The 12,853-nt window shown below is 38.1% G+C and overlaps 1 protein-coding gene across 1 annotated transcript; it reads left to right on the top strand.

Annotated features, from left to right (window-relative positions):
- Positions 1–217: 217 nt before the first annotated feature.
- On the top strand, positions 218–9,990 carry LOC104168112 (sodium- and chloride-dependent GABA transporter 1-like; the record flags this gene model as incomplete). Its single annotated transcript, XM_009708573.1, has 6 exons — positions 218–330; positions 3,255–3,386; positions 3,957–4,059; positions 5,331–5,431; positions 7,565–7,732; positions 9,782–9,990. Coding segments are annotated over 6 exons (722 nt in total), but the record flags the coding sequence as incomplete, so codon positions are not given.
- Positions 9,991–12,853: the final 2,863 nt, after the last annotated feature.

The following is a 12,853-nucleotide window of genomic DNA, read 5'->3' as shown; positions in this document are numbered from 1 at the left end:
TGGGTTTTTTTGTTGTTTGCATTGGTTCATTTTAAAAGCAAGATACATGCACTGTCTGCTTGGTCAGTTAACACTGATTAAACTGAAATCCCTGGTCAGATACTGCATCCGTGGCTGAGTCATTCAAATAAATCTAAAACCTATGCATCAACAGGAGCAAATAATCACAACACCCAATCAATCTCATTGATATTTTCTCTCCTTTTTCTCCTACCAGGCCCTGGACTGGCATTTCTAGCTTATCCAGAAGCAGTGACACAGTTACCAATTTCTCCTTTGTGGGCAATACTGTTCTTCTCCATGTTGCTTATGCTCGGAATTGACAGTCAGGTAAAACTGGTGTGAAAATTAATAACAAAGATACATTTCCTACAACAGTATGGTACAAGGGTGTCTTCTGTCTGTGCATCCTGCACTGCGAGCTGTCAGTGGTGCAGAATGGTTTCTGGAATAATCAGATAAATAATAGGAGGTACAAAGAAGAGGAAAGACTAAGAGGGTCAAGGTGCCTGGGATAGTAAGAAACTGATACTAAGATACTTTTGCTTTTTCATGAACCGTTGGAAGCATATATAAAATGTGCAGAAAATGTATTCTGCAGTCAAAAGGAACTTTCTTTGAAATCTTAACCTGTCAATCTTGATATTAAAAATACCTTTGCAATGTTCATCAATGTAGGAGACACTGGGATATGCTTTACAAGATTTAGATGCCATGAATATTTCTGAAAGGCAACTTCAGAACTTACCACATGGAGCAAAAAGATGCAGCACACATTTCGTTTTAAGTGTATGAATGTCAGGAGCAAATTCAGGAGGTGGTAGGCTTATTACTGAGGACATTCTGCATCTTAGTGTGTTCTGAAATCACTTCCCAATGGTATGGATCAAGACTTGATTGGTTCAGGCCTTACCTATGAGTTATAGGTGGTACCTGACAACTGGAAATGAATGGGAAGGCACAACCTAGAGGTTTCGCAAATCCAAATAAGATATTCTCCAGAGTTATTGTCTAGATTAAATAAGGAAATAAGGAAATAATGAAGTCATGCAAGCATTAAAAAAAATATTTATTGCAAAACGAACAAAAAAGCACACAAAACAAGAAAAGGGACTTTACATGCTAGAAAGGACTATGTCCAACAAAAGCATTCATTAATCAGTAATAACTTTGAAACAGATAGCAACTATATTGTAAGCACTTGTCACCATTTAAGGCTGGGCCAGCACTTAAAGCAGGTGGTAGATGCTCTCTGTTATCCCTATCCTTTCCCAGAAGGGGAAGGAGAGGAGAAAAGGGAGACACTTATGGGTTACAAACTTAAAATAAACTTTAAGAAAACAATAACAGTGAAAAGAGTATAAATAATACTAAACCTAATACTACTAATAATAGAAACAGAAAAATACAAAATCGATATTGCTCTTCCTGATGATGACAGGCGGGACCACATGCCGCACCGCAGCGGCTTGCAGTGCTCGCACGGCAGGGCAGGCACCCAGACGTCCCAGAACTCGACTCCACAGCAGACAGGAACTGGATTCAGGGATGCATGGATCGGGGTCAGAGGCAGCAGAGTGAGCAGAGTCCCACCAGGATGCCGCCTATCAGGAAGGCACTTGATGCACACACCATAAGAACGCCTGTAGTATTCATGTGGGTGGGCTGGAATACTGCATTGGTCAGTCCTTGGTCACCTGTCCCCTCTGCAGCTTCCTGGGGGTGAGACCCCTCCTCCGCCTTCCCCCCACGAGGAGCCCAGCAGAGCCCAAGAGAGCCCGCAGAGAACAAGCACACACCCATGGGCCTTTCTGCAGAACAATCCCGCTCCTGTCCCAGCAACAACTACAGACATTAGCCGCCATCAGCTCTGAAAGCGGGCACTGCCTGAAACCTGTAAGCTTCAGACAGTGCAGTTACTAAGAAAAATTAACGGAAGAAAAAAATAAAATCTACCGAAAGCAGAAATAGTTCTGTTTCAGCCAAACCAGGACAGCACTAAGGAAAGCCTTATTTTGCAAAGCATACTTTGAGGACTTTGTCAGGGAAGTCCCTTCTGCCTGCTGAAATGTTTGGTCCTTTGTATGTGACCAATCATAGGCAGATGTGTTAATCCACTTGCAATCAGTTGCAGTTGCCAAACCAGGACCTTAGAGTTATTAGCACAGTCTTTGTGGCACATAAAGGAATATGAGAATTACTAGCTCAGTGCTGTACTCGTCTTTCAGTAAAGAAAATCCATCATTTTCTATAAATGCAAGTTGACCTCAGCCTATGACCCAAAAACCCAAAAAGACCAAGAGGGCATTTTATCCTGCAACATGAAAGGAAGCTGAAAATTTATGTTTTCTATTTCTTTGTTTTTCAATAAGCTTCAGGCTTGACTTTAAAACCTATTGCTCAATCTGGGGGAAAACTACTGTGAAATTAATTGGGTCAAAAATATTCTTGAAAGAACTTGTCTCTAGGCAACTAATAGCTGAGGAAGGTAGTCTAATATTAAAAAGATTATATATCTACAGGCTGTCATGCTTTCTTCATTTTCTGTCTATCAGTGAAATGTTTTATACACTATAATGTACAGGAACTGTAACTATTGGTTAAATTCTGATTGCACTGCTGGAAATTAATAAAACTTTACATACATCCTGTTTTTTCATTATTTCAGCCATCATAATTATAACATTTATTTTGAATATATATGTACAGAAAAAAATCTGAAGTACAGCCATGCTTTCCATTTGGAGGACCACATCCTCAGCAAAAATCTTTTCTGGGGATACAAAAAGTATTTTATTTATTACATGTGAGAATCAATCTTGTGTCTTTAACCTTCAACCTGAAGCACTAATCTGATTAGACTTTTTGTGTCTATTGGCTTCCATGTATGTGAGTGAATCACAGAAAGGAGAAGTGTAAGTTTTTGAAGGATCTCGGGGTCAGAGCCTTAAACTGTAGGTGTATCGTCTTCTATCACAAGAACAAGCACTTTATGTTCATAAAGTGCATGCTATAGTTCATAGTTTGGAATTTTGAGTGTTTTTCTTGCTGGAAATCTTTTTGCAGAGATCTTTTTAGACAGAGATGAGGATATTCAGAAGCACTGCTTCCACTGAAGCCAAGTGAATTTCCATTTATCATTTAATGGATGCAGCCTTAGGCCAGCGATGGGTACTATTGAAAACTCCTCCCCTAAATGTAATCCTGCTGTTGTAGTGCATTGCATTGTATTTTATTTCTAACTTTACTTGCAGTTCTGCACTGTGGAAGGATTCATAACAGCTTTGGTGGATGAATTTCCGAAGTTACTGCGCAATCGAAGAGAGATCTTCATTGCTGTTGTATGCATTGTTTCTTATCTGATAGGGCTGTCCAACATTACTCAGGTATGTTTCAGAGAAGAATGTGATCTTATGTCTGACACACAGCATCTGTTTTATTTCTCCCTTCCCCTGCTCCAACCAGGAATTATTGCAAACCATTGAAGTGGCAGGGATCTATCATCAACACTATCTAAAGACTTCAGGTAGCAGACATTAACTTGTAAGTGTAAAATGCCTGTAGTCCTACATGCATCCTATATGCAGTTTGTCCTACTTCATGGTTCAGGTGACAAGAAAATACACATCTCTACAGTCCAAGAAGAGGTAGCTAGGGGTGTTCTCCATTGCTTCCTGTGATCTACTAGATTGCAAACTATTTGAGGGAAGCGATTGAATTATTGAACAAAAAGGAGTAAAGTGAAATTAAATCAGTTAATTGAATTCTAGCAGTAATCTAATTTTTGTCAGTATTGACCTCAAGCATTATAAGACTTTAACCTGTTAACTTTAATTAATTTACATTAATATGTCCCTAACTTATTTGCCACTGTTAGTTTGTAGCTTGCATTTTAATCTGTCTTTAAATTGGAGTCCTTTCTACTTATTTTAATACTTCCTTCTTATATGTTTTAGGGTGGAATCTATGTGTTTAAGCTTTTTGACTACTACTCTGCCAGTGGAATGAGCCTCTTGTTCCTTGTATTCTTTGAGTGCATCTCGATATCCTGGTGCTATGGTAAACAATATGTTTTTCTTTTTTCTGTAAGTTTTGCACATCATAAGGATAATTCATCTACTGATGCGTTCTTTTGTGTGTGCACATGCTGAGGGTGGAACTGAAATTGGCCTTGTTTTATATGCATATAATTCCACTGAGGACTCAAAGTTGGCTTGTGGAAGGTACTTCTGCCTCTTTAAAACACCCTGTGTATAAGCCTGGAAGTCATTAGATGCTAAGTATTTCAGGAATACTAAATAGGTGACATCTCCCTCTTTTTTCCCATCCTCCTTCCTTGGAAAGCCTGGATCTTCAGAGGTATTAGGTACTGCTGTTCTCAACATAATGACTTAGGTCTCTTGGACTTTGTAATGTTTCGTTTCCAGAAATGACTCTGTCACTCTAGGACCTTTCAGTGAGAGCTAGGCTCCTTGGTCAGTTGTATCTTGCATAATTGCCCTAAAATATCCAGGAGTCTGGACTGGCAAGCTCTGGGTATAAAGATTAATGAATACGTATCATATTCTTGCCAGAGTATTTGTGCATTTGACCTTAGTTCTGTGTTAGCAAGTCTAAGGACCTACTCCCACAATTACTAAGGCACTTTTTAGTTTATGTTACAAAACTGATTCAGCACTAGATAACTGGAGTCTTTCTGCTGTCTTTTAATGGGCTTAAGAGGATGGCATTTTATAGGGGAGAGATGCTCCATATGAATCCAGCAAATGTGAATGGAAAAATACACCAGCTAAATAATAAAGAAATCAAAGTTATAAATAATATGAGAGACATACATTTTAGAAGATGATGGAGTGCTGGTAGGTAGCAGGAGAACGGCTACTCTTTGATTTCATATGCAGTTCTGCATGTATATGGTGTGCATATATCCACACAGAGTGAGGCTGGTTAACGCTAGGATGGTTTGGAGTTTTTTTAATTTCATTTGCAAAATATAATTCTAAGCTCTTGTTCTAATAAGAAATTAACCAAGGGTGCTTGTTGCATCTGACCTTTAGATGTACAGAGTTCATCAGCCTTTGAATGGGAATAAGTTTGCTCATTGCTAATTAATTAATTATGATGTGGAAAAATTGAGAACAAATTATTCTTGGTGCTTCTGAGTTTACACATTTCTTTCCCATTCAGATAGGTGAAAAGTTATGTTGGGGTTTGTATAGAACTTCCAAATATACCTCATCATTTATGAGAGTGTCTCTCAAAACCACTGAGCTTTCAATTGAATCAATTGTCTGACGTGTTTCTATATTGTTTCTTATTTCTATATTTAGGTGTTAATAGATTTTATGACAACATCCAAGAGATGGTGGGATACAGACCCTGCATCTGGTGGAAACTCTGCTGGTCATTTTTCACTCCTATCATTGTGGCAGTAAGGAACAAACTTTTATTATATGATACAGAGGATGTAAATGAGGTGGCCTGTGTACTACAGCATTGTCATTTCCACCCCCACAGGTTCATATTAACTCTGACCTCATTCCTTTTTCAAGGATTTGAGCAGTTCCATTGAAGGCAATAAGCAAAAAACCAGTGTCATTAGAGGAAGCCTGTGCCCTAAGAAAAGAAGCCTTGTGCAATTTCAAGATTTGTATTAGTCCTCTGGAAATGGTAACTAGTCAAGAGTTTGATTGGCAGAGATAGAAAACTGTAAGAAACAAATTTTGACCTTTCTTGTATTCTTAGATAAAATTTAGCAATCTCTCTAAAGTCTAAAGGTTCTGTATACACAAAAATGCCCACATTTTGTAAACTGAATTCCTTCACAGGCACTATTCTGGTAACAGACTAGAATTATAAACTGATGTTCTTCTCTCATGGGATTCTGTGGCATATATTAACCAGTTTAAACTACCTTGCTACCATTTTTTCTGGCAAATCTTGCAAGGTTTGTGTATGCTGGAAACCACAGTACAGTCTTTTCCTGATTCTAAACTTTATGCAGTTAAGCCCATACAGTAAATTTTGAAATAATAAGCAAAGAAATGTAAATTTACTACACATAATGTAGTCAACCCTGATGGAATATAAAAAACTGTAATCAAGTAGACACTATTACACATGAGACAGTACTTCTCACTCACTGATATTTCTCTGATATTCCCATATAGGTAGTCACAAAAAAAGCAAAAAAAGGGTACTAAAGAGAGGCACAGAAATGTGTTTATATTGAGGATTCCTTGATTCATCTCTACCCAGATGAAGGCAGCTTTCATTTTTCTGAAAACAAGTGTTCAGCAAGGCATAAAAATGCATTTTGTTTATTTTATTTTAGCGGCATAGTAGGAAGTGACCAACATTGTATGTAAAACTTACCAGACTTCTCCTGTCTTGTAAAGTCTTCAACAGAATTTGTTGTCCAGTGCAAGTTCAGAGGTGGTGATGACAATGCACTAATAAAATATGCCTCTCCACATTCTCCTCTCTGGGAATATAATCTGCACAAGGCTGAACCTGGGATCAGAATGAGCTTCCTTCTTTGCTGATTCAGTTTAGCAGGTTTCCCTCATGCAGGCTGTTTTAGACATTTGAAACAGGCCAGAATAGGAGTCTTCCTTGGGAACTTAAAGGAAAAAATACCATGTTTGCAGGTCACCTGTTTGAAAACAACACAAAAGCAACCCACAAATGCTGCTGATCAGTGATACAATATACATGCGTATGCAGGTATTATTCCCCAGGACCCCCATCTTTCCCAATAGCCCCCTTCCCTCTGATTTTGTGCAGGTTATCTGAGGACTCTACTAGTACCAGTGGATTCCCCGTACCAGCATACCTGGATAATCTGAGATGCAGGTTATGTATGTGAAAATACAGTGTTAATTTGAAACATTAAGATTAATTTTGTTAAGAAGCTTCTTGGGAAACTATCTCCTCATCTCTTGTTATTGAAAAATTCAAAGTGGTTTTTGAATTTCATAGGATAAGATCTGTTATACAGACAAATCTGTAGCCACTTACTGAACCGCAGGTTCTATTCTCACTGCCCTCATTTTCCATTACGAGTTTGTTCAGAGGATGTCAACAATATTAAAGCCTCTGGGCCAAGCACTCTTAGGTGGAGATATTAGAGAGGTCAGTGCAGAGACAGGCTTTAAAGAGCATTTCTTACTCAGAGCCTCTAGGAGTCTGTTGCTGACCAGTAAAATAGAGCTGTACTGATACTGTTATTCCAATAAGAAAGCTAGTGGAAACAAACTTCACAATTTCAGAATTACAGTTCCATTATTTACACACTCCCACACTAGAGATTAAGCTAGGAGGGAATCAGTCAGTGCAGTGGGCTGACATTTGCCTGTTTTCTGCAACCTCCATCTGGAAGACTGAGTTACAGGCCCCATCTACAAGCCGGTGCCTGGCGGCCATCACCAGGGACCAAAGGAACCCTTTTCTCCTGGCCTGGATGTAAAGGCAGGCTTGAGGTCCAAGTCAATCCAGGAAAACTCTTGGACACAGAACGCTCTGGAAATCTCATCCAAATCTTCTTTTCCGCTGTATTTTGCAGGGAGTATTTATCTTCAGTGCTGTCCAAATGACTCCGCTCACAATGGGAAGTTATGTTTTCCCAAAATGGGGCCAAGGGGTTGGCTGGTTCATGGCTTTGTCCTCTATGGTGCTGATACCAGGTTATATGGCATATATGTTTCTTACCCTGAAGGGCTCCTTAAAACAGGTAAGTCTCTCTTTTTCCTGACTGCATGATTTCATCTTGCAAGACCTGTGCACACTGATAAAAGATTGCTGGGCAGTTGTTTTCTACTATGTATTTCCTGTGGCCTCACTTGCTTAGCCCAGTTATTTTGCATTGAGCTGAAAAACATAAATACAAGTGCCAAACAGACAAAGGACAAGACGGTGTCATACCATCTGTTGCTAAACATAATTCACCACATTAAATGTGGTCCTTATCTCTGGGCTTTGACAGTTCCAGAGACTTTGCATCCCAGCTCCTTACACCTAGGAAACAAAGTAGCAGTTTACAAAATATGTAAATTTGTCTTTATTAATGCAAGACATACTGTCATGTATCAAGGCAGGCGATGCTCTAGGGAACTGGAGTCAAACCCTTAGGACTAAACCCACATAATTCTTGGTTTCCATGAGTCTGCTCACAGTGACCCTATTTAGCGTCTCCCTGCCATGCGATCAAAGATTTGAGCTCCTGTTCTGCATGACACCTGTTCTAAGTTACAACGGCTGCCTTGTGCTGCAGCTGAGAGAAAGTACATGTAAAATCTTGGCAGCATACTTTACGATTATGCTGCACTTCCCCTTAGTCTTTATTTAAGGGATTTCTGTGAACAGTTACTTCATTAAGAACATTAGAGGCCTTTTTCTCATTGCACTGTGCTCTTAGCCTCTCCCTGATTCCATTTGTTGAAAGGGGATGACAATTCCCATGTGAGAGAGGCGTTGCATGGCTTGAATCCATTTAGCGTGCTCAGAGAAATGCTTCTAAAAGAGTGTGAAATGTTAATAAGGTTATTGACCAGTACACAGTTTAGTAATCACGTACAATTGCTGTACTTAATTTTTTTTTTCAGTCTGTGTGCATCCTCAGTTTTCCCTCTCCAGCCAATAATCTCATTCTGTGTGTAACAGACACTTCTTCAGCACAAGTACTGAAACACGCATCTTTGTCCTCTATGATTGTGGGAACCAAAGATTGTCAAAATTAATTTGTCAGAATTTCTGGAATATTCTAAAATCAGCTGACAGAACCATCTTTGCAAAGGGACAGATGATCTTAAGCAGAATTGACGAGTAATGCCTCATGAATTGCCCAGATCTTGATCCAAATATTGGTCCTCAGCAAGTTTTAAAAGACTCAGTGATGCTTCAAAGAAGACTACAAAAAAATTCTGTTGTTTTGGGTATTTTTTCTCTGCTTGTTCTTAGCTCCTACATTTTGAATATCTTTCCCTTGGTCTTATGGAAACTTTTAAGTGCAAATTGAGGATTGTTGCTATAAAATATAGCTGCTTCTTGAGCAGAGTTGTATAAGACCACAGTAAAAGTTCCTCATCTCAGTCTTGCTGTGGATTAAGGTCTCATTTTTGAAAGCATTGACAAATGACCATTAGATAATAGGAGGAGCCTGCACCACTCACAGTCTTTGACAATCAAAACTGGGCTCTCTCGGTACGAATGTAAGCTAGGCAGATAAGCTTCATGAATGGAGAACACAAAAGGACTGGGAAAGACAGAATAGAAATAAAACAATCTTAAATACAAGTCTACTTTACCTGTTGTATCCTTGGAGGTAGTAACTCCCAGAAGCTGCAGCCAATAATCTCTAGTCCCTTCTGCTCCCTGGGGAGTTCACCATCATGTCTGAGATCCAGCTTTGAGTCCTTGCTGCCCACTGCAAACTTGCAGCCTCTATGCTTGGCCTGTGGACTCGCAGCAGAGTCCTCACCTGCCCCACGCTGCAGCCTCTCCTCATTTCTTTACCCTAGGCATGCTCAGTTGTTAATGCCTGGTGGCATCTACTATTTTGCATGTGGTCTTTTGACTCCTACTGTCATGTTCAGAACACAGCTAAAACTGTTTTTAGTATACGGGACTTACTGACTTTTTGGTCTCTTGGGGGGTAGAAGAATTTTTCATTTCAGCTCTAATGCCTAGACAGAAGTGTTTAGGATTGCCTTTAAAAAGAAAAAACTAAGCTTAGGAGTAGTTTTTTTTTACTGCCTCACATTTGTTGTTGTTCTTTAAACAGCGCATCCAAGTAATGATTCAGCCAAGTGAAGATATCACTCATCCTGAAAATGGGCCAGACCAGGCCCAACAGAGCAACTCTGCAAACAAAGAAGCCTACATCTAAACGTCTGTATTGTAAAAGTACCAATACTACTCCAGAAAAACAAAAAATACGGTTGAATATGACCACAAATTTATATCTGAGAATATAATTACCTACCTCTAGTGGCAAAAAAAAAAAAGAAAAAAAAAAAGAAAAAAGAAAAAAGGTCATCTCCACTATAAGGGAATCGCCATGGGTATGATCCAACCATTGCGCGAGCTCAGATGTTGACAGTGTTTTGTGTTCTCTGGCAATCCACAGACTGTTAATGTTTTTATCCTTTCACAATAATAGTTGCATATCTTGGAATTTGTAAATTGATGTGCCAAGACCTTTTTAATCTACCTTTTACCACGACTATTTGAAGTTTTGTGCTGCTGATTTTTAGTAGTTTTATCAATATTTCTTACCGCTGAATCCCAAGACTGTTATTTCTGACTTTGCAGGAGTAAAATTAAGTTTGGAATTGTTTTGTACAAAAGAATGAAGTATTTTGTAAACAAATGATTTCCACTGAAAAAGTCTGCCCTTAAAATTTGTTCCAGTCAAGGCCCTTTGAGGGAGAAGAGACTTCCTTCAATTGACAGTAGACACAGCCTTTATAAACATTCCTATTGCAAATTCAGTTATATGGCTATTGGCGGCAATACAGCATAGAATGGCTGTAAACGCTGTCTGTGCTTAGCCTTTCAGGATAACTTTCAAATAAGATCATAAATTTCTTTAAAAATACATATGCTGTTTCTTATAAAAAGAACGTATCTTTGTGAATCAATATGACATGAATCGCAGATGTTAGAGGCAAAAATATGACTTCTACCTTTTTTAGCAAAATGAGAAGTAATATCCAAGAGTTCTTAAAGATTCCCAGGAGTAAAAGAAACACAAAGTATTTGCAATTCAAGCTCAGAGTACTTGAGCTTTTATTATGCTGTTATTATTCTACTATTATTGCATGGCCACCAAAATAGAAACCAAAACAATGGCTTAAAGATTGAAGCTTATCATTGCAGTTCTAATTTAGGGTTTAATTCACAACTGTTCTTTTTAATCTGTTAAAGGACTTCACAGTTTCCAATAAGCAAATTACAAAATATGGATCGCTAGCACTTTGAAAACAGTTTTCTTTTTATTTACATATTATTTGTGGTGATGAAGGCATGAGGGAAAGCTATTTCAATAGTATAAAAATCTCCACTCTGGGCTCAGTCTGCATTTGCCACGTAGCTAGAAAGCCCATTCAGCTCATGGAAGTTTTTCCCTGTGTGGAAAATGCAGTGGTTAGCCCTGTACGGTATTTCTCGTTTGGCAGCTATATGACAGACACAAAGGATTACGGAAAATGCAGTAGTTGATGTTTGATTGTAAATGACTGTGACAGAACTGTGCAATGAAACATGCTTTTCAGCAAATTTTTGTGCAACGTACAATGTTAGATAGCACAATTTATGTAGAACTACTACGTGAAAAACATGTTAACTGTGAATGTTGGGTTTTTCGTTGTTTTTGTCTGAAGGTGACAAACGTTCTTGCAATAAGGTATTATTCTCAGAATGTCAAGCACATTATTGTAGAAATAATATATATATGTAATACACATGTATTTCAAACTACATCATAAAAATCTCAGAGTATGTTTGGTAGATTCTAAACTGTTTCATACATAGATCTATTGTAAAATATTATGAGATCTAAGCTACATCTGAAACGGCTATAGCTGAAATGCAAAAGTCCTGTAAGTCTTTGGGATTTAGAGGAAACCTGTACATCCTACACAAACATTATACATGATACATGCACATTATAATTGTGAATTTCATTAGACTAAGGATAAAAATTCCAACTTTCTCTTTATTGTTTAATGTAATCAAGTCACATGTTGTTCTAAGAAAAATGCAGTATTTAATGTTTGATTGTAAACAATTATGACAGATGTTTGACAGACCTGCTCTTTAGCAAAAAGCTGTACAAACGTATTATATAGCACAAAATAGTGTTGTAGAACTACTGTGTGTAAACTGTGAATAGCTGTATCTTTTTTGTAGTACTTGCCCTGAAAAAAAGATTATTGTATGATCATATATGCTTTTTGCAATAAGGAAATATCTGAACACCCAGCAAATCTATCTCTATATAAAAATATATATGTAATATATGCATATTCAAAAATATATACAGAGCCTGTTTAAAAGAGTACAGTATTATTTAGTAAATTGCAACCTGTTCTATGGACCAAATGTAAAATATTTATAAATTAAGATGCATTTTAAATGTCTATAAATGGTGTCATAATTAAAGCACGATTGTTATGTAAGTTTCCAAGAGTTTAGAGGAAAAAGAATAAAAGTTATATTATACATTAGATCCAGAATGTTGCAGTCTTTCATTGGACAAAACCAACGTGTGTTATTTTCTGTGAAGCAAGTTCTAAATGTTTCTATATTTTTATATTTAGAAAAAAATACCAAATGCCATATCACACTTGTGATGTGTATAATTCATCCATACTGCTATTTCTATACTTCAGTTAGTATGTGCACACATGATACAGAAAGCTTAAAAGGTGACAGTTAATAGCCCTACCTGGCATCCAGCTGCTTTAGGACTCCTGTAGGAAGATGGCAGGCCAGGACCTCTGAGCAGCCCTAGTAAAAAGCCTGGGGTTTAAAATAAACATTCCTCGGGTACCTTTCTGCTGATACTTTGGGCTATGAACTGCAGCACCTGAAGTCATTTCTAAGCCATTACTGAGGAGCATACCAGCCCAGGCAGAAGCCAATGGGCTAGTGAAACAGTGGCCTTAGACTAAACAGACAGATGATACATTTCTACAAAAAAACGCCACAACCCATTGTTCTCTGTCTCAGCTGCCATTAAAGTGTGAGACGATGTCAAGCAAGTGGCACAGCAGTCTGCCTTACATCTGCGTCTGTGCAATACTGCTGCGGAGCTGAATGCTCCTATGCTTTGAATTTAATTATCTAACTT

This window comes from Cariama cristata, unplaced genomic scaffold (genome assembly GCF_000690535.1).
Source record: "Cariama cristata isolate BGI_N322 unplaced genomic scaffold, ASM69053v1 scaffold31859, whole genome shotgun sequence".
Lineage (NCBI taxonomy): Eukaryota > Metazoa > Chordata > Aves > Cariamiformes > Cariamidae > Cariama > Cariama cristata.
The sequence above is the reverse complement of the archived record's forward strand: the minus strand, read 5'-3'. Positions and strand labels throughout refer to the sequence as shown.